This window comes from Bombus huntii, chromosome 3, assembly GCF_024542735.1.
Source record: "Bombus huntii isolate Logan2020A chromosome 3, iyBomHunt1.1, whole genome shotgun sequence".
Classification (NCBI taxonomy): domain Eukaryota; kingdom Metazoa; phylum Arthropoda; class Insecta; order Hymenoptera; family Apidae; genus Bombus; species Bombus huntii.
Genome location: NC_066240.1, coordinates 2,818,360 through 2,838,966, shown reverse-complemented (window position 1 = coordinate 2,838,966; position 20,607 = coordinate 2,818,360). Strand labels below are relative to the sequence as shown.

Sequence of the window (20,607 nt, the reverse complement as noted above, 5' to 3'; positions counted from 1 at the left end):
TCTTTCCCATCGTAACTAACTTATCCACAACAAAATAAGCGAACAAGAGTTGTCAAATGGTTGAACGGCGACGTAGGAGACGAAAATAAAATCACTGGAGAGGAATATCAAATGTTGCAACAAGTAATGCCAAGCAGTGTCATAAATTCAAAAAAGCAAGGATGGGTTACGCTCCAATTTGCATGATGCTCCTTCCTTTTCAAAAGAAACGTGTGGGGAATCGTGTATCTCGTGGAAACTCCTAAAGCCGGATGACGTAGTCGCGACGAAGCCGGCTGGCTGAAACTAGTCGATCGGCGTACCTATTGTTAGTGCTGCGAACACCGTCTGGTAGAAAGAGTCAAACAAGTATTACTCATTGCCACCGACATTCGGATGCGTATCTTCACGGTCGGGGATGATACTTGACTTTCACTGCCGGGGGTATCCTTATATATAGAAGTATTCAATCGAGACTCGCCTCTCAATGACTTGAAGCTCGTGTCGAACAATCAAGGATTCGACCGTACCAAATAATCTTAGGATGATCGGGATAAATCAAACAATCCGGTTCTCGATGTTCGCCCTTCTAATCGCCACGGTCATTGTTGGTTCAGGTAAACTACATTCTCCATCTTTTTTCTCTCGTTTCCACATTGCTTTTTTTCTATAACGATCCATCACTATTATATAATACTTTGGCCACGAAAAGAAGATATATACGATAAACCACCCACACAACGATATTAAACTCTAATCTGTTACTTTCAGGAGCGCACGAAGGAAGTGGCGGAAGCAGTAGTCTAGCGTACAGTATGTATTGTATTTTAAAATGTAGAGGATAAATCGATAAGATTTTTATTAACTGTTTTCATTAATTCCGAGAATAGGCAGCGCTTCGGCGTCCGCAAACGCATACGCGAATGCAGGTGCAAGCGCATTCTCGTTGAGTAATGCCTTTACTGGAATCGGAAGCCTACCTGCGGTTGATGGGAGCCATGACGGGCACAAAGGAATTCGCAGTTACGACAACACTGGCTACAATGGCAATAATCAGCCAAACGGTGGAGTCAAAGGAAATCAGCATGGTGGCTGTCCTAAGTGCAAGTGGGAAGACGACGATTACTGGGAAAAAGACGAGGATGAAACTGAACCAGAAGAAAAAGACGAAGACGATTGCGATGACGGGGACGATGGACAGTATAGAGAACACGGTCATTATCACGGACAGAAAAATAAAGGAGGATCGCCTCCGGGCGTACAGAAATTAGGAGTGCTTAATCCCAACGGTCAAGGACCACACACGGGAGTCAGCGCCACGTCAAATGCTGCGAGCGGTGGAAGTGGCGCTCCATTTGGAACAACGCCAATTAAAGGAGGACGCCCTGAAACTGGGAGCTCGAGCTCAGGTTCACCATGGAACAAAGCGTTCCCTGTAACCGGTCAGCAACCTGGATCAGGATGGAACACAGGCTCTGGAACTACGCCGAAACCCGCCTGGAACCAAGGGTTCGGTGGTTCACCCGGAACAGCTCCGCATCCTTCTAACAGTTGGAATTCTGGAAGTGTACCGAATGCGGATGTATCGAGTCCTACCAGCGATGGAAGTTGGAATAGTGGTCCAAAAACAGGTTCTGGATGCTCCGGCAATTATCAACACGGCACCGGCTGTGCTCAAGGTTAGCTAGAATTTTTACATCTTATTTAACGATGCCGATTCAACGAGTCAAGCAAACACCAGCTTTACCTTATACATAAATTCATCTCTTTGACCGTGAAATTCTGAATAATTTTCGAGAATAAATAATATAAATATAATATAATATAAATAGATAAAATTTACAAATACATTATTCAAATTTTTTTAAAGTATTCAAATCTGCAATCGAACATTTTTAACAAAATGCATAAAGGTTACATTAGTCGATCTCTAATTTAGGTTCAAGCGGTGTTGGTCCTGTAAAACAATCTCCAGTGCCATTCTTTGGGAGCAACCCCGCAAATGTTCAGAAGGAAAGTCCTGTTCATTCCACGGGTCCAACAGCAGTATATAATCCTCAAGGATCTCCAGCCGGATGTTCCAGCAGTCCTTATGATGCCAGTTGTGCCGATAAATCTGTTGATCGAACGAGACCACATGACAGTCCCTTTGCATCATCTTATGGACCAAATCCGAGCCAAGGCCAGCATCCTGTAAGTGGATCGCCTCAAAGCAGTCTTTCCGGTTCTCCTGTAGGACAAGGCCAATATCCGGGAAGTGGATCGTCTCAAAGCAGTCCTTCGGGTTCTCCGCACGGTTCTCCCGTGGGACAGGGACAATATCCTGGTAGTGGATTGCCGAAAAGTGGTCCTTCCGGTTCTCCACACGGTTCTCCCGTAGGACAAGGCCAATATCCGGGAAGTGGATCGCCTCAAAGCAGTCCTTCGGGATCTTCGCACGGTTCTCCCGCGGGACAAGAGCAATATCCTGCAAGCGGATGGCCTCAAGGCAGTCCTTTCGGTTCTCCGCATGGTTCTCCCGCTGGACAAGGCCAATATCCTGGTAATGGATCGCCTCAAAGCAGTCCTTCGGGTTCTCCGCACGGTTCTCCCGCGGGACAAGGGCAATATCCTGCAAGCGGATGGCCTCAAAGCAGTCCTTCGGGTTCTCCGCACAGTTCTCCCGCGGGACAGGGGAAATATCCTGGTAGTGGATTGCCGAAAAGTGGTTCTTCCGGTTCTCCACACGGTTCTCCCGTAGGACAAGGCCAATATCCGGGAAGTGGATCGCCTCAAAGCAGTCCTTCGGGTTCTCCGCATGGTTCTCCCGCTGGACAAGGCCAATATCCTGGTAGTGGATCGCCTCAAAGCAGTCCTTTGGGTTCTCCGCACGGTTCTCCCGCTGGACAAGGCCAATATCCTGCAAGCGGATGGCCTCAAAGCAGTCCTTCGGGTTCTCCACACGGTTCTCCCGTAGGACAAGGCCAATATCCGGGAAGTGGATCGCCTCAAAGCAGTCCTTCGGGTTCTCCGCACGGTTCTCCCGCGGGACAGGGGCAATATCCGGGAAGTGGATCGCCTCAAAGCAGTCCTTCGGGTTCTCCGCACGGTTCTCCCGCGGGACAGGGGCAATATCCTGGTAGTGGATTGCCGAAAAGTAACACTGGTCACGGTTCCGATACGGGGCCATACGGAGGATCTCCATGGAACTCTCGAAATACAGCCAGACCGGGAAGCTTAGGAAATTCAGTATATCCGACAAGCCCTCAAAATTCTAATGCAAACGCTGTAGCTTCAAGCATAGCGTACGCGGGAACTCGTGCGCCGACCGCTGGAAACGGTTTCGATTCTAGCCATCCTTCGAGCAGTCCTTCTTATGGATCTCCATCTGGAATTGCACAGACGCCAGGGTCTTCAGGTTCTCCAAACGGAAACGTTCCTTACGGAACTCAGAAACCTAATTACACTGGTGTTAAAGGAGGTTCTTCGGCTACAGCACCTAAACACGGTACTCCCAAAAACGGAGATAGCAAAATCTTTTATGTGAACGTAAATCCTGTACCAGGAAGCCCTGCAGGGGTTAAACCTCATACACCTACGGGTGCACCTTATAGTGATACCGGAAAAACACCACCTTCTTATCAACCTGCTACTTATGGAGGTACCGGAACGCCAAAGCCTTCTTATCAGCCTGCACCTTACGGTGGTCCTGGAACGACAGAGCCTTCCTACCGTCCTGCTCCTCATGATAATACTGGAACGGCAAAGCCTTCCTACCGTCCTGCTCCTCATGATAATACTGGAACGGCAAAGCCTTCCTACCGTCCTGCTCCTCATGATAATACTGGAACGGCAAAGCCTTCTTACCAACCTGCTCCTTATGGGGGTACCGGAACGGCAAAGCCTTCTAACCAACCTGTTCCTTATGGGGGTACCGGAACGGCAAAGCCTTCTTACCAACCTGCTCCTTATGGGGGTATCGGAACAGCAAAGCCTTCTTACCAACCTGCTTCTTATGGTGGCCCCAGCACAACAAAGCCTCCGCATGAACTTAATTCTTATCCATCGGGAGAAACAGATAAGGGTTGCACAAATGGATCTCAAGGTTGTGGAACTGGGAGCGGATGCAGCAGTGGAACAAGTCTGAATGAATCTCCAGATTACAAGCCTTGTAGTCCAAACGATCTTTCAGTAGGTGTTAATAAGGCTTCTAAACCATTAGGAGGTTTTGAAGCAAACCCAAATGATTTTTCGCAAAGTCCTCAACAAATCACGCCTGGAACTGGTCCGCAAGGTTGTACATCTGGAACCAGCGACGAGTGTACCTCTGGACCAAGCAATCCTTTATACGTTTACAAGACTGAAACAACGAATAAAATTCCTGGAGAAGGAGTAGGGTCGTATCCGTCGAATCCTTTCTTAACTGGAAAGATTCCTAGTTCTGGTGCTGGTAATTAATAGGAAAAATTATATGTATCCTCTTTTCATTTATGCTTGATACTAAAAAACATCTATCTTAGGTGGTCCTCAGCTAACAGCTACTAGTAAGCCAATCGGTTATGGAAATCCCTTCCTGCAAGGAACTGGTGCAGTCGCGGGAGCGGGAGCTTGGAGTCATGTAGGCGCAGGAGTAGCAGCGAGTCCAGGCAGCGGTGGCAAGAACGTTGTTTCGATCGGAGAACAAGCACCTAAGCCTATTGGCAAAGATAATCCTTTCCTTAATGGATTAGGACACGGAAGGGGAGACATCGGAATTGATGCCACGCCTAATTCAATTCCTGGAGGATCGTTTGCTCCAGACAGTAACATGGGTAATAGCGGACTGAGTCAAACGAATGGAAGTCCTTCCTTTGGCGATAAAACACAACAAGGACATTCCGATCATTATCCTGGCTCGATTTGGAATTCAGGTTCAACGAACGACGGAAGCTCTTCAGCCGTGAGAAATCCATCCACAATAAACCGTGGCTCGGGAAGCGGAGGAGGTGTTGGAATTGGTCCGGGAGGATTTGGAAATCTTTTCGGTGGTGCACTTTCTGGAGCTTTCAGCAGTGCACAAGCTTCTTCACACGCCAATTCTGGTTCTGGAGTTGGTATGTCTATTTGCTTTACAATAATTTTGCCTTGTTATTTTATTAACGTTTACTAGATTGGCGAAATATATACCTTCTAGAAAAATATATTTACTAGAAAGGCGCTAATCATACCAATATTTCGAGATTCCGTTATAGCGTGTCGATTACAACATCGTTATGCAAATTCAAATTTCTCGACATGAAGCAGAAAGTAGGCTTCGGATCATGAAAGATTAGACAGAGATCTTCAATGAAGATTAATATAGGTAATATAACTGTGAATATAACCAGTGAATATAAACTCCCAGAGATAGGAAAACGTTTCAAGGTCTACTATCGAAACACTTCTATTTGAATTTTCATTTTCTTCATCCAACGTATCAGGTTGATCAATGAGATCTCGCTCCTGATAAAACATAAATCATAGGCATAAACTGTTAATTAATAATAATTATCGGATACATCAAATAATTTCCGTTCTTCCAATGTCTGCGATGTTGTGTAATCCTACTACGTTACAGGGTTGTATGTGTATAGCATGTAAGCTATACATAAAAATTATTCTATGTATATGTTATATACGTATATAATGTTTATGTTATTCTATGTATATGATATTGATGATTATCGCCTTTGTTGTAAACTTTAATTTGTTAATATTTACGTCTCTGTTGTCATTTTAACTCATTTTAAATTCATAAAACTTTCAGTTAAGGTATGATAAAATGGAAACAATATATTGGTTTTTAGCACCAAACACAGGTTTCGGACAAGCAAACAGTGGAAGTTGGGCTTCCAGCGGAGCGTCGGCAGGAAGTCATGCTGGAAGCGGTGCCTTGTCCTCCAGCGGTGCTTCCGCTTATGCGAGTAGCAGTGCTAGCAGTAAGTTTTGTAAATCCAGTTCGCATGTGTTTGCATAAATAGCCAAAGAATCGGTCTTTAAAAAATAAAACGCTGTTTCAGGCTGGGCAGGCGCACAACCCACTTTCGTGAAAGGCTAAGCGATGGAAACGAACGATATTTCCAGGAGAAGATAAATTTCAATCATCCGCAAATTACGTAAACGACTGTTTCACTCTGCTTCGTTTGTATTTCTATTCGTAACTCGTTTTACCTACTCATCTTTTATAATACAAACAAATCGATGTACGAGCAAAATTACCGTTCTTTTTAGAATTCTCTACACGCGCCTTGATAATTCGCCGGTAATTAATGGTCAATTCTTCGAAGCGATTGTATTCTTATTATACGGCGATTCTTATCGATCGGTGTTTAATGAATAATGACGTAACTAACGAATGAAATATGTTGTTAAACAGATTTAATACATATGGTAATGTATCAATAAAAAGAATTATTTTTGATGAACTACTTTTTAAGATTATCCTTCAAATTATGGTCAAATAGCAAGATTGCTCGAGGACGTTGTTAGTTGTTCTTAAATACATCGAAATGTGTCATCGATCACCAATGTTCGAATTCAAGATTGTTATAAAAGGCAAACATACAAAAGACAACATTTCTCCTTCATTCTAAACATTCTAGTCGCATGTAGTAAAGAAGCAAAGTATCTGACACAAAGTAGGAATAATAAATCGTTGGTTCTCATACAAATTGATTGGATAGCAGTATCTTTGACGCGAAGAGTGACAAACGTGGTTTTACAAATGAATTTAAATGTAACATCGTGTATACGGAAATACCACTTATGTCACTGACATATCCCAAAGATAGACGTTTGTAAGTATGTATATACATTACGCGTCTTAACTTATGAATTATTCATATCAGTGGGAGGATCTTGAATCTGTAGTTAAACATATCCTCGTTGTATCCAATAGCTGTGAAAAGATAATTTTATCGAACGAGTCATATAAACATACGATGCATTATTAGTGATAATAACGCATAATAAACTGCTGTTACCTTGGGATTCACGTTAAAAGTCATATGAATTATCTATATGACTACAAAAGTTCTACGATTCAGAACATCGTTTTCAGAAAAGTCAATCGGAAATTAATTCGTAGTTAGCCAATGAAAGATGAAAATTAAATAAACTTCAATTAAAAAAATTTCTACTTGGCTTTATCTACAGAAGCATATGCAATGGTCGGTGTAAAGGACGTATCCAATAATACTTTATAGACAGAAATAAGTAAGAATGAATCGTTTATTCGAACTGCACAGTTTACGTCATGTGAATCTGCTATTTTAAAGAGGAGGTATTTTAAAGGTTTAGCGCTACGCCAGACTCGCCCACGCATTTTATTCATTGAATACAATAAAGACAGACTAGGTATAAACAGTAAAAATAGCGATACGCGAATCGAGCCCCGCGCAAGCCTTTGATCACAGATCAAATTCTGGCTCGTCTTCTATCGTAAATGTCGACTTCAACCTCCTCCGGTAAGACCATTTAGACTTTTCCAGCCGATACTTTGTATGATCCCTTTCCAGTAGAATCGATGTTGGCTGCACTACTGCTGTAGACACCTTTGGCTTTGTCCACGGCTCCGCTCTTATTCACTCCTTCGTTGATATCGCCCATACGGGAAAAAAGACTAATTCGACAACAATCATTGAATTAATTATTTTGTCAATCGTTGAATAATTTCTATATTCAGCGGTGTCAAAAATAAGTAAAAAGGAATAGTTCGTCATTTTATCTTACTTCTTTTAAGAAATTATTTTAATTCATATATTAATATCAATTAACTTACTCGACTCCATGTCCACCGGGACCACCGTAACCATCGTAACCGCCGTATCCTCCTCCGAGACCGGCACCAGCGTTTGCGTTCGCAGTGGCGGATGCATGCGCATTTGAATTAGCAAGAGCATGTGCATTAGCACTGGCACTCGCAGCTGCATAAGCATTCGCGTTGGCGTTGGCATTGGCGGTGGCACTGGAAGTGGCGCCTGCCCCTCTATAACCACCATAACCACCGCTTCCGCCTAGACCACCTGCTCCACCTCCAGCACCTGCTCCACCGTATCCGCCAGCTCCACCACCGGCGCCTGATCCACCATATCCTCCAGCTCCACCACCGGCGCCTGCGCCACCATATCCTCCAGCTCCACCACCGGCACCTGCGCCGCCGTGTCCACTAGCTCCACCTCCAGCACCAGCTCCACCAAATCCGCCTGCTCCACCTCCGGCACCTGCTCCACCGTGTCCGCCAGCACCAGCACCACCGCCTAGGCCACCATAACCTCCAGCTCCACCACCGGCGCCTGCGCCACCTCCGGCACCTGAACCACCGTAACCTCCAGCTCCAGCACCTGCTCCACCGTGTCCACCAGCACCAGCACCACCGCCTAGACCACCATAACCTCCAGCTCCACCACCGGCGCCTGCACCACCTCCGGCACCTGAACCACCGTAACCTCCAGCTCCACTACCGGCGCCACCGTGTCCACCAGCACCAGTACCACCGCCTAGGCCACCATAACCTCCAGCTCCACCACCGGCGCCTGCACCACCATATCCTCCAGCTCCACCACCGGCGCCTGCACCACCATATCCTCCAGCTCCACCACCACGTCCGCCAGCACCACCTCCGGCACCTGAACTACCGTAACCACCACTTCCAGCTCCGCCGCCTGCGCCACCATATCCACCAGTTTTTACTACTCCAGTCGACCCTGACAATTTAAAAGAGAAAATGACAATTTGAAGAAAGTACTGTTTATATGAAAGGCAATACTTACAACTTGTGTGTAAAATCAACATACCCGCATGACTCCCGGCGCTACTTCCAGCTCCAGAGCCGCCGTATCCTCCGGCGCCACCCCCAGGGCCAGATCCTCCGTATCCTCCAGCGCCACCTCCAGCACCACTTCCAGCCCCACCGCCAGCACCACCGCCAGCGCCAGATCCTCCGTATCCTCCAGCACCACCTCCAGCTCCGGAGCCACCGTATCCTCCAGCGCCACCTCCAGCTCCGGAGCCACCATATCCTCCGGCTCCACCGCCAGGGCGACCACCAGCTCCTCCGTGCCCGCCTGCACCGTGCCCGCCTGCACCGTGCCCGCCAGCTCCACCTCCTAGGCCACCTCCTAGACCGCTTCCTAGGCCACCTCCTAGACCACTTCCTAGGCCACCTCCTAGACCACTTCCTAGGCCACCTCCTAAGCCAGTTCCTAGGCCACCTCCGGCACCACCTCCGGCACCACCTCCGGCACCACCTCCTGCACCACTTCCGGCACCACCACTACTGCCGTGGCCAGCGCAACCTCCGGTATGGCAGCCAGGTCCTCCCTTGGAGCCACCAAAACCACCACCAGAACCGAATCCTCCACCACTACCAAATCCGCCACCACCTCCACCTCCGCCTCCACCGCCACCTCCGCCGAAACCTCCGCCAAATCCTCCGCCAAATCCACCACCTAATCCACCACCTAATCCACCCACACCAGCAAGAGATTTCAGGAAACTGCTTTCAGCGGCTGCATCGTGAAATCCGTGAGGGTTACGTTTCGCTCTGGTCTCTGCAGCTAAAAAAATATTTTATAATTTTAAAATTAGACACTGCTTGGCAAAGTTGACATTAAATCCGAGAGGGACATAAGTATTCGCAATTCCTTTTAACCTTTTAAATTTGTAATTTAATTTATGATGTAACGAACAAACGAATATAAAAAAACATAATCACTTAGCACGAGTGGAAATCACACCACGTAAAATTTAATCTCAGAGAAGAATAGAATTAGTAGAAAATGTACCTTGTGCGTCAATGCAGAGAAGTGCCAGCAAGGCAAAAAGCCCGATCGTTCGATACCTCCACATGTTGTAGGATCGATTCTTCTATTCCGATCGTTCGCAAGACGCTCATCTTTATATCATTCCTCCCACTCTGATTACCCGCGGTTCTTCCTGTAACAACTGTCGCTTCTTCGAACGCTGTTCCAAGCGTGAAACGGTACAACAGGAGCAAAAAATACAGCTGCCAACCAAGGCTGAGGTAACCGATGATGAACGTATAACGCGTCTAATCGTTCTATCTTGCTTTCTTCGAGCCTCTCCTATCTCTGAATGATCGCTGTTTAGATCCGAGATCCTCGTCAGTTTCAAAACATGCTGTTATTCTTTTCTTTCTTTGTCGGCCACATGCTTCGCGATTAATTTATTGTTATTGATGCATTCTTAACAAATGCTGAAATTTGTTGTACATCTTAAGATAGCATTGTTATTATCATGCTTTGTTGAAGGAATAAAGCAAAAGAATGTATTTTCAAGTATCGCTTTACATATCTGTGTTTGTCATATCGACGTCAAAATCCTTGAAGCTATGTAACTCTTAGCGAGATCCTCGTAGTCATTTTCTTGCGTACCCTTCATCTAAACGCTTTTCTATTATAATAAATTTATCCATATGGCTTTTAATTGACGTCCGCAGAGGCATTGAATGTATTGTTGGATTTATTATTTTATCCTGTACTTTGGGTTACTATTTTGCAATAGGAATAATGTCCGCAGCACTGGTTCCGTTGCTTGTCCTAGAAACGGAATATCCTTCGATGGGAACAAAAAAATATAAAAAGATAATGTTTGGTAAAACCAGTTAGCTGCTGGGGGTTACGTCATTGGAAATTTTGCGTGTGTTTTTTCATTCAATGATCGCTTTGTTGTGCAAGCAATGTCGATAATGCAGTAAAACATAAAGCATTTTTGAACATCGGTGTGGCTAGTTTCGTTGCATCACTGGTATAAGCTTCATCGAGTAAAAAATCGTTACTGGTATTGATAAATCAGCAAACAAACGTCATCGAACAACGATCAGAGCTTCGATAGAAGGTTGTACGCATGAACAGAAACGCTGATAACCTCGGATTTATGTTTGGTGCTATGTTTGCTATTAGTTAGACATTGACCTAACCATAATAATATTCTATCAATTATACATACGTATAAAGCGATGACTACAGTTATACGATTTCTTTTATATTTTTAAAAATACGTTCAGATAGTTCATTTCGCGGAAACACCGCTCTCTTCGTTTCGTGGTTACGATTTTATCGTTTTCTTCTTCTACAAGGATAGTTTGCATTCGCAATTCTCACGTTAAAGACTCGTTTGACTGGATCCCATTATGATATATAATATGAACACGATTGTCCATCGTTAATCAATGGTACTCAGATCAACGTGATACCGAAGAAACGATTAAGGATATCGCATACAATTGTTAGAATTTTATTATGGGTATTTCCAGCATCTCGTGATTGAAAACTTTTTTCTTTCGAGCTTCTATAAATGTCGCGGTACACAATGAATACAAGGAAAACTACACGATTATACTCAGGCTCGATACATTTACCTATTAACTTGAACAAAAGTAATCTAATCTGAGAAAGATCAAGAATATATTGGGTACATTTCATATTCGCGATGAATGTTGAAAGATAAATATGTATTTCTTCCCTTATTTGTATGTATGTGCATAGATACTTTATTAAATGTCTTAACGACCAAATTGTAAGTTTAACTACATCCATTACCGTAATTGATTAAAAGAGTCTTAAAAGTAGCAATGTACGTTTATTGTGGAATATTGATACATCATATTACATAACAACTTATTTCGAATCTACGTTATCAAATGTATCGAAGCGAAAACGATACAATTGTTTTGAAATAAACGTACAAGTTTGGCAATTTGAATGATGCTTCTCTGTACGAACATTTCGAAAATTTGCTAAAGATAACCATGTATCTCTTACGAGGTATCCTTTCAGATATATATATCCCATGCGCGCTTGTGAGTACGGTTTTGCGAGTATAAAACTAATTTTTTCTCTTTGATTTCTATGTATATATAATATGTGTATGTGTGTGTGTGTGTGTATATATATATAAATTAAATTCTATATTATAACAAAACAACCGTAATAACTAAAAAAAAAAACAGATAACCATTAAATTATGGACTTTTGTTTTTCGCATAGATGAGTCATTCGCGTGGATATGTGTGTTCATATTATTATTGCATAGGTCCTTTCTTTTAATTACATGCGATCGTTACAAATGTGACACGTATGATGCATGTACTAAATTTTTCGTCAAATTCACATAGCCAGTCTTTGTATAATTGAATCGTGCATTACTTCGAAAAAGTAATACCTAGCAAAAACAATTATGATATCATAAAATCCTTAATAATAGCGAGAAATAACCTCTATATATCTCTTGTTAATATTAATTTAATAACAAAAAAAATTATCAGTACGCTAACAAAATTATTGTCTTTTTATATGGATGACTAAAGAAATTCTATTATAAAATTGGTCCAAGGTTTACGCTAATATCTATACATTTTTCACTATCTATATCGAAGTTTCGTCGTTTGAATGATGGACAACAAATTCTTATCAGTAATCCAAATACATTTAGATTCGTATATCAGATTCATATAAATTCCAAACAAATGCGATCCACTTGGATCGAAATAATTATATTTACATTCAGATTATCACCCTTTTCAAGCGTATCTTTAACTACGCATCAGTTAAAGTACAAGGAAACCGATAAGAACGCGACATATCTTAACATCGATGATTCTTGGAATAATCGAATTTGGAGATTAGCAGAATGCTTTGACTTTTTTACGATATTTTTATCATCTTCTTACATTTTCTTTTGATACTCTTGATTTTGATTTGATTGTCGATTACAACTTCAATCGTATAAATTTGATTTCAGTCCTAGAATAAGGCCGCAACGTTACTGCTAACATAGATCTGTCCTGAAGATGTTGAGATTTCTCGATTTTAATACTATATCGTAAGATGAAAAACGCTTTGAAATAGTGGTGCATATAGCGCTATTCTCTTCAAATGTTTTGTTAACATCATTTCAGCATTCTATAGAATACGTATGTTAATATCCTTCTTTTCCATTAAAACTACTTGACACATGGCTTTGCTGCGTCGCGCTTCGAATCACTTCTACCCACCTGAAAAACATTCATGTCCCGTCAGACAAATTTCGAAGGATAAATTTCTAATCGCGCTTTATCACAAATCTTTCTTACCGTCCAAATGTGTAGTCGCTCTCAGCGCGGAAGAAATATACGTGACTTTTAAATTGCAGCTTAAAAACAAAATCTTTATTGATACCATCTTTCTCTGACGGAGTAGTTACAGTGTATCCTAACAATGGCAAGCTAGCCAGTGGAAAGTCATCTCGGTGCGATTTGTAAAAGAATAAACAAAAGTTGGTAAAGACAACCCAAAGTTTTTGCCAACCATTACTATTCTTGAATTTCCGTAACAGAAATCCACTAAGTTGGTTCTGAAATAAATACGTATATACCTTAGAACTATTATACATCTTTACTTGCTTAATAGAAATTTTTATTCATTTACTTGAAACGCTCGCAATTGGTCGCTGTAACTGATACTCGTGTTTCGATGCCAACAAACATGTACAGTCGTGTTGCTTCGTTGAGAAGCTTTAGCACCTCCACAACTTCCTCGGTCTCCTTCTAACCCAACACCGTCGCCCATTTCATCGGCTGAACCTAAAATTTGATTGTATATCACATAAATAATAATTCTGCTTCATATCCGTTGAATAAACGAGGATTCTGCTGCTAAGGGTACTTACTACAAGCCTTCAAATTCAAATATGGCATCTTTGGATCTGCGTCAGCTTGCGCTATAGCCATATTCAAGTCTTCTAACCATCTCTCTTTTTCTTCTTCGTTACTAGCGGCAACTGTTAAAGACCTACATAAAGCGTTGACTTGAATGTATGAGGCGAATATTTCTTCGTTTAAATATATGACGGTGAAAAAAGAAATAAGGAAAATACAAGAGAAAGATAAAAAGGAAAGAGAATGCGCGAAATAACGGCGAATAGGAGAAAATGTGTCCAATGAATAAAATGCCCACGAAAATGTCCACTGATACGTCTGGCACATTTACATTGGGAGCATGGTACGCTTAAGTGAAGTCTTTACAGTCAATTGACCTCTTAATAACTATGGAGACCTCGTCCTTTTAACACCTTGTTAAGTTCAATAATTTACTTAAACGGGACAATACTCGATTCACGATACTCACTGATTTCCTTGAGGGTCGATTACAAACGCAAAGTCCGATCCAGTTTTATTGTCACTTTCTCGAATCTTCATCCCCTTTAACGGAAGTTGGCCGTGAACGCGAAAACACTGAGTTGGTTGTTGAGTACGGAATGTATATAATAATATGTCCGAAAACTGAAAGACGATCGAGTAAGAAAGTTTATGCGAAAGAAGCCATTTTTACGTGAAAACGATGGTTGGAGAAACTTACCAGGAAAAACATTCTTTGCTGAAAACCTTTGCGGCTGTACTTCTGCAGGCAGCCTTGTCTAATAAATCTACGACCTTCTTGAACCAAATTGTCAAAGCCATTGATATCTCTTTGCATTTCGCAAAGCTGAACTAGATTCTCCTATATTTATAACGTACAAAATTAACGAATATCGAAGTATACAACTCTAAATACCAACAACTGATCACAGATATTTACCGCTTGATTAATTATGCTAAGACCTTCCAGCAACGTTTCGCCTAGTCGATCTCTTGCCGCTAGGCAATCTTCGAAATCCGTATGATCTTTTGGATAATGATCTAGTAACCCTAAAAGAATCGGATCAGTGTAACACGCACGTACATCAGTATAGGTAATACATACGTATTGATTAGTTTAACAAAGAATGATTGACATACTATCGATAATACTGTTGTAATGCAACAATCGTTGCAATGGTTTTAAAAGGAATGAGGTTAACGGTAGATAACAATGTTTCTGCGCCTCGAAATCTCGGCACAGTTGGTCAAAACGACGTGATGTCCTCGTATAATATTCCATCTTCTCGAGGACGGGTATTAGATTCTCGAGGTATTGATCGTAAAGCGGCAGTACGTTCAACAAGGTGTTATAAAGAAAATCGCCGATGTTGTGCCGAGCGTTACTTTCCCATCGTTCTAATCTCGCTTCCATTTCTTGGAGGCAGGGCCCGTGAACGTCCGCTAAAAGCTCGATCAGCGAAACAACCGCTTCACCCTCCAGTTCAGCCTCTCGAGATACCTCCTCTCTGAACCACTGTCGAGTAAACATGGGATATGCGATTATCACAACGATTTTTTCGTTATCCTCGCGCTGGATATATGTTACAACTCGAAAAGAATAAAAAAAATTTCTCCACGTACATTTCAATTCGAACGATTTTGGAACGTGGATATTCTCGATGTGTACGTACCACGTTTATAACGTCGAGATCCTTCTTGTAAGTTCGCTCGGTCATAAGAAGTTCCTTCGCGATATAATATGCCTTGTCGGTCGGCCATCTCTATTTATCAAGAAGAAAATCACGCATTAACTCATCCAATGGGACGAAAGTGCAAACGAAACATTTGTAAACGTGAGCTCACTTTAGTCTTTCGAACTTCGGCATCCTCCATCTCTCCGTTTCGTATATTTTTCACTGGGCTTAGATCCGGTGTATTTACCATGCTCGGGTTGCTGGTTTCCGTCATACCGTTCGTACGTTTCTCAGGGGATTTTTCATTGGCGAAAACAGAATTATTGTTCTCCTGTTTCTTGGCCTTCTCCTGCTTATCTGTCTCGGTATCTGTAAACGAAGACAAGTAAGACAAGGAATTCTTGGATCGTACGAGTTAAACCACAAAGAATAAGAAAATTGCGGTTTACAAACAATAAGAAATAAACGCTCGAGGAAAAAGTACGAACTCGACTCGCATGCTACGGTGCACTGTATCAGCCTCTTTTGACTTTAGCCGCGTCGATTCTTATCCCGATAACGGTAGGATTTGCAACGAAGAATATACAAAAAAGAAGAGATAGAGAAACGAAGAGAAAGAGAAAAATGTCGAGCAAGGATTTCGGAAGAGTAATCATTCTTTCTAATAGGTCATTCGTCCTGAAAGTTGTCGCGGCTTGAAACCGTTCGCTTTAAAACAACGTAGTTCCACCGAAATTCAATATCTCGGGAATATAGTTATTAAGGTCTTTTGACGACCATCCGAGATCCATAACATCAAGGCCATTAGATGTCACGTTGCCGTTATTCAAGTGCATAATATTAAAATAGAAAATCGAATCCTTTCTCTAAGTAAAGGGTTCAAGAACCGCAAGAACTTTTAAAATGACCAAGTATTATATAGACACGTACCTACGTACATCGTGCAAGGAATTGTTACAGGAGATGTGTTTCAAGGAAGAAAAAACTTTTGAAAAGAATCTACGTTGTTGATCTACGTTACACGTGTCACATTACAAAACGGTGCTAAGAAGAGTCTAATTTTTAAAATGCATCCAGTTAAAAATCTGTAATATGTGTGTATATATATAACTCAAGAAAATAATACTTTCCCGTATACTTACATAATTAAGATTAAAATAGACGTGATCAATGGATTACGTGAGTAAACGGAAAGATAAACAGCTTTGAACATGCAAAATCCTACGTAGTGCAGTGCTACGTCTTCGATAGCGTGTACCGAGGCAAATAAAACCGTCGAATTCAAATTCGTCAAACAACGAAGCCATTCCACCTTGCGTCTTCAGCTAATTACAGAGACCGTCCAAACTTAAAGTCTGAATTTAACGTGCATCCACGTTCTAAGATTTGAGCGAATCGAAGATGCGAGGCTACATCCAGACTCGTTAACAGAAGAAAGAAAATGGTGCCACTACCGAGCAAATGAACAAATCATCGAAACAACAAACTGCAAAGAATAGTAAACATACCACTGACAGTAAAGATAGGCACTGTTAGGGATTACTCACACATGGTATTGTCATCCGGTCGACCAACGAATCCGGGAGTGCGATAAAAAGATACGGTAATGAAGAACGGAAAAAGGACGACGCGCAGGGACTAGGATGATACCTCTAATAATAATGTTCAATTGAATCAAGAAAAGAAAAAATGGTGAGGAGAATTACAGAGAGAGAAAAGAGAGAAAAGAGAGAGAAAGAGAGAGAGAGAAAGATAGATGAAGGCGGAGAGGGAGGAAGAGAGTAAAGAACAAAGGTGGAGGAAGAATTGGAAATCGAAAGAAAAACCTAATCCACGGAAGACAACGTTGAAAAAACAGGTTGAAGAAATTAAAACGAAATCGTCTAAGAAAACAAAAAACGGAATCACAGAAAACCTCTGGCTATGTGACTTTGTATATAATTTATTATTATCATAATTAATGTATCAATAATCAATAATCAATGTACAATAGAGATTTCCTACGCTTGAAATGTTATCTTCCCTTCCCTCGAACGCCGTGATTCCCCTTTTTAACGCTTAAGACCTTTTTAAGGCTACCTACCTCTCTCATCTTTCTCTTTTTCTTTGAACCATGAATTTCAGTTCTTCAGGGGAAAATCACCGCGTATTGTCGGACCGTATCCTTGTGTGCATGTGTATGTGTATGTGTGTGTCTGTTTGTTGTATGTATATGCGCACACGCGCTTGCACGTATCTGTGCGTGTACGTATAGAGAGAGAGAGAGAGAGAGAGAGAGAGAGAGAGCTAACAAGTACGGTATGTTGATAAACGATCGAAAAAAGGTACAAATTACAAATTGGAGGAGCGCCGACACGACGGACACGAGTTATCTTCCTTGATATATAAGTAACCTTCGCTTTCCCTCCTTCATCATCTTTTAAATCGATCGTTCGTTTGACCCGCTTCTCGAAAGCTACGATTATTCTTAAGTAAAAATGGGAAAGAATCGAAAATATGTGAATGTGTGAAATCGATAATTGCGTTTTTTCGAAAATTCATCGATCGTCGAAGGTACGTTTTTGTTCTACATCCTTTCTGGAATCCGCCAAGTATAACGCGTATAAAAAGTTTATAAAAAGTATCTAATTAAGTCGACTACGATAACGTTTCGTGGAAGACGAGGATTTCCGTCTATGCAAAAAAATCAAACGTACCGTTTACCCAACAAATACGATTCTAAATACGATCGTTTTAACTGCGTTTACGCAAAATTTGGCACTAATCGACAAAAAGTATTATGAATAATTATGAATATTTAAAAGAGTATCGTAATACTTCGATCGCAACACCGTAATGCGACGAGGCAGAGATAACAGAAAAGAATGAAACAAGTACATAGTCGGTAGTTTTCTTCGATCGAGCAGCCGATAAGAAGCGAATGCTCGGGTGATAGAGGGTCGAAGGAAACGGATCTAGTCTCGTTGCGATACACCGTGTGACCGTGAGGATACGTTGAACACGTAACAACATAGAAAAAAGACAGCGAGCATGAACACCTGGAAGAAGGTCACGGTTAGAGAAAAGTGGAAATGGAAAGAAGGATCAAAGAGAAAACGTAGAATCGGAGGTACAATCATACAGTGTCATACACATACGTTGCAAAACTTATGGAGAAGTATCCCGGGTGACACGAGTGTAGACGAGTGCGTTCGATGTGTCTTGGTTATGTGACGTGGGTGGCCCGATTCGTTAGGGATGTTTCCTCTGTAGGGTACTCGATATAGGTAACGGTAGGTAATACTATGAAAGATATCGTGGCAAGCGACAAAGATACAACCGTTGGTGAATCGTGACAGGGTTCGCTACGTAATGGTTCACAAGGTTCCTAAATAGTAGAAAATAGTTGACACACGTTCAACGCAAGTTTGTATGTACGTGTACGATGCTGCAAAATCAAGTACCACACTGCAACTAGAGATGTGAGTTTAATCAATGCGTCGCGACTAAATGACGCTTTAGCAGATTCGATCGTGGGATCTTGTTGCATTTCGGGGATAGCGCATGATTAACACCGCGGCTATTACTGCAACTCACGTATTTGTAAGCTCGAATTCACGAGAACGTTCGCGAAACCGTCAAAAGCGCGTCGACGTCTCGCAAAAATTCACATCTCTGCGCACAATAACGGAGGGTAGACCAACTTGAATGACAGACTAGCGAGGTGAACTAAAGTGATAGCTACGTGGCAAGAGATCTCGGTGCATTTTACGGGAACTAAAAACTAGATCGACCGAGGGATGGATTTCAGAAGGGTTGCAGCTACGCAAAACTCGTTAAATCTTAAGAAAAGAGGAGAAAAAGAAAGAAGACCAAAGGATGATCGAAATAAACTGTACACGCTCGAACTTACATCGGCAAGTTCTATGTAACTGTATAAAGCGTAGGTTTTCTTTGGGAAACTCTATGAAACATCGCGAAACGGTTAAGTGAACAGATGAACTTTGAACGGTTAAGCTACAAATCGAAAGAACCGCCCAGCGATACTCGGACACCGATATTTTGAGACAAATCGATCAGCTATCGTTCTACCTTCTAAAGGTGCAGTGCATACGTGAATGATATTGCGGATAGTGAATGAACAACACGCAAGAGAGGAGTAGAAGGTGCGCCGATGTGAGACGAAGAACAGAATGAGCGCTATAACGGAGAGAAACGGAACGAGGTTATAGAGGTGACTAGCAACAAGCGAGAGAGCAAAATCGGCCGAGACGACGCGACGGCAGCTAACGGATCTGTGCCAAGAGAAACGCGGTTTTTGCATCCGAGCTTTCCAAGTAAGAACGGCGGTAATGTTCTTGGCAAATTTATGCTCGGTAATTCGGTGGCGTTAGGTTTCTCCGTGGCAGCCACACGATCTATCGATCCGTGTTTAAATCGTGCCACAGCTCGAGACCCGATGAACACGCGTCTCCTATCTTCTCTCTCCTTCGCCGGAACATAGCTACGTGATCGTACGAGAATCGTAAACGTGACCGTGAATGTGAACGAAGCACCGAAGATGAAAGTACGAAGACATCTTCTCCCTTTCTTTCCGATCGTCTCTCGTGACGTCGATTTTCTTTCACTCCGGTTCACTTTGTTTCTCTCTAGCGTGCTAAGGAAGCTTCCGATTTTCTCAGAGATGTAGCATGGTACTTCTTTGTTTGTCCCGCAGTGTTCTCAACGTGGGTATGCCGGTATGAATCGATTGGTGAGAGTGCGTGGCGTTGCGTGAACCATTACGTTACGAATCTGTGCCATGCGAAGTGGCACGTGCCAAGCCGGCGAGTTCACGTAGCCGTTCGCGTAGTTCCAACGATTGTATTCACCACCTGTCGAAAAGCATACGTAGAGTACATCGAAAATGCGAATGCGCTCCGTGCTCCCGCGCTACCAATTCCATACCGACGACCTATTCGTGTTGGTCGTTGTTCGGAATCCCCTGCCTTTCCATCGTCGTCATCGCCTTTTCCCCCCTCTCTATGCAACACACATATATGGCTCCGACGATCATTTCTGCATTCGATCGCGAAGAATGATACGAACGAGAATACTAAATAACGACCATCTTCCATATTTCGATTCGCAGCAAATAAACGTCGTGTCCCGTGTGTCCTGACAAATCACGAAATATCGATATAAACAATGCAAAACGTGTAAAAACAAATCAAACATTTATACTGCAACGGAAATTCGCATGACCGTACAAGTTATCTAAATATATTTTATGTCTAATACCTTGATCCCTATTGCAGGTATCACGACCTTTGCATACTAACGTCTTATGTCTATAATTAA

At 42.3% G+C, this 20,607-nt stretch overlaps 3 protein-coding genes across 30 annotated transcripts in view; 1 reads left to right on the top strand and 2 right to left on the bottom strand.

Annotated features, from left to right (window-relative positions):
• Window positions 1-249: 249 nt before the first annotated feature.
• Window positions 250-6,401, top strand: LOC126864333 (fibroin heavy chain-like). The gene is made up of 7 exons (XM_050615614.1): window positions 250-596; window positions 751-792; window positions 870-1,658; window positions 1,919-4,408; window positions 4,479-5,051; window positions 5,784-5,915; window positions 5,997-6,401. The coding sequence occupies exons 1-7, from the start codon at window positions 524-526 to the stop codon at window positions 6,032-6,034; spliced, it is 4,137 nt and encodes a 1,378-aa protein (XP_050471571.1). The 5' UTR covers window positions 250-523; the 3' UTR covers window positions 6,035-6,401.
• Window positions 6,402-7,188: 787 nt separating this feature from the next.
• Window positions 7,189-10,038, bottom strand: LOC126864283 (uncharacterized). Of its 22 annotated transcripts, none has more exons than XM_050615500.1 (7): window positions 9,762-9,942; window positions 8,772-9,533; window positions 8,370-8,681; window positions 8,163-8,249; window positions 8,091-8,126; window positions 7,757-8,054; window positions 7,189-7,597 (listed from the first exon to the last, which is right to left on the bottom strand). In XM_050615500.1, the coding sequence occupies exons 1-7, from the start codon at window positions 9,823-9,825 to the stop codon at window positions 7,453-7,455; spliced, it is 1,704 nt and encodes a 567-aa protein (XP_050471457.1). In that variant the 5' UTR covers window positions 9,826-9,942; the 3' UTR covers window positions 7,189-7,452. The 22 variants fall into 22 exon arrangements, with proteins under 22 accessions (XP_050471457.1, XP_050471458.1, XP_050471462.1 ...); XM_050615501.1 differs by having other exon boundaries at window positions 8,091-8,249; window positions 8,370-8,423; window positions 8,490-8,681; window positions 9,762-9,937; XM_050615505.1 differs by lacking the exon at window positions 8,091-8,126 and having other exon boundaries at window positions 7,757-8,090; window positions 8,490-8,681; window positions 9,762-10,038.
• A 1,519-nt stretch (window positions 10,039-11,557) lies between these two features.
• LOC126864266 (FERM, ARHGEF and pleckstrin domain-containing protein 1) overlaps window positions 11,558-20,607 on the bottom strand; it is a 28,829-nt gene continuing 19,779 nt past the window's right edge. For 3 of the 7 annotated variants that reach the window (XM_050615429.1, XM_050615430.1, XM_050615431.1), the window contains exons 12-21: window positions 15,458-15,657; window positions 15,286-15,375; window positions 14,753-15,128; window positions 14,553-14,662; window positions 14,334-14,474; window positions 14,103-14,257; window positions 13,645-13,766; window positions 13,404-13,558; window positions 13,070-13,329; window positions 11,558-12,991 (exon numbers count right to left, since the gene is read on the bottom strand). In XM_050615429.1, coding sequence (XP_050471386.1) covers window positions 12,916-12,991; window positions 13,070-13,329; window positions 13,404-13,558; window positions 13,645-13,766; window positions 14,103-14,257; window positions 14,334-14,474; window positions 14,553-14,662; window positions 14,753-15,128; window positions 15,286-15,375; window positions 15,458-15,657 — 1,685 coding nt within the window. In that variant the 3' untranslated portion in view covers window positions 11,558-12,915. Of the gene's footprint in view, window positions 12,992-13,069; window positions 13,330-13,403; window positions 13,559-13,644; window positions 13,767-14,102; window positions 14,258-14,333; window positions 14,475-14,552; window positions 14,663-14,752; window positions 15,129-15,285; window positions 15,376-15,457; window positions 15,658-16,835; window positions 20,598-20,607 lie in introns of those variants that run through there. The other 4 variants (XM_050615432.1, XM_050615435.1, XM_050615433.1 and 1 more) reach the window with 4 other exon arrangements.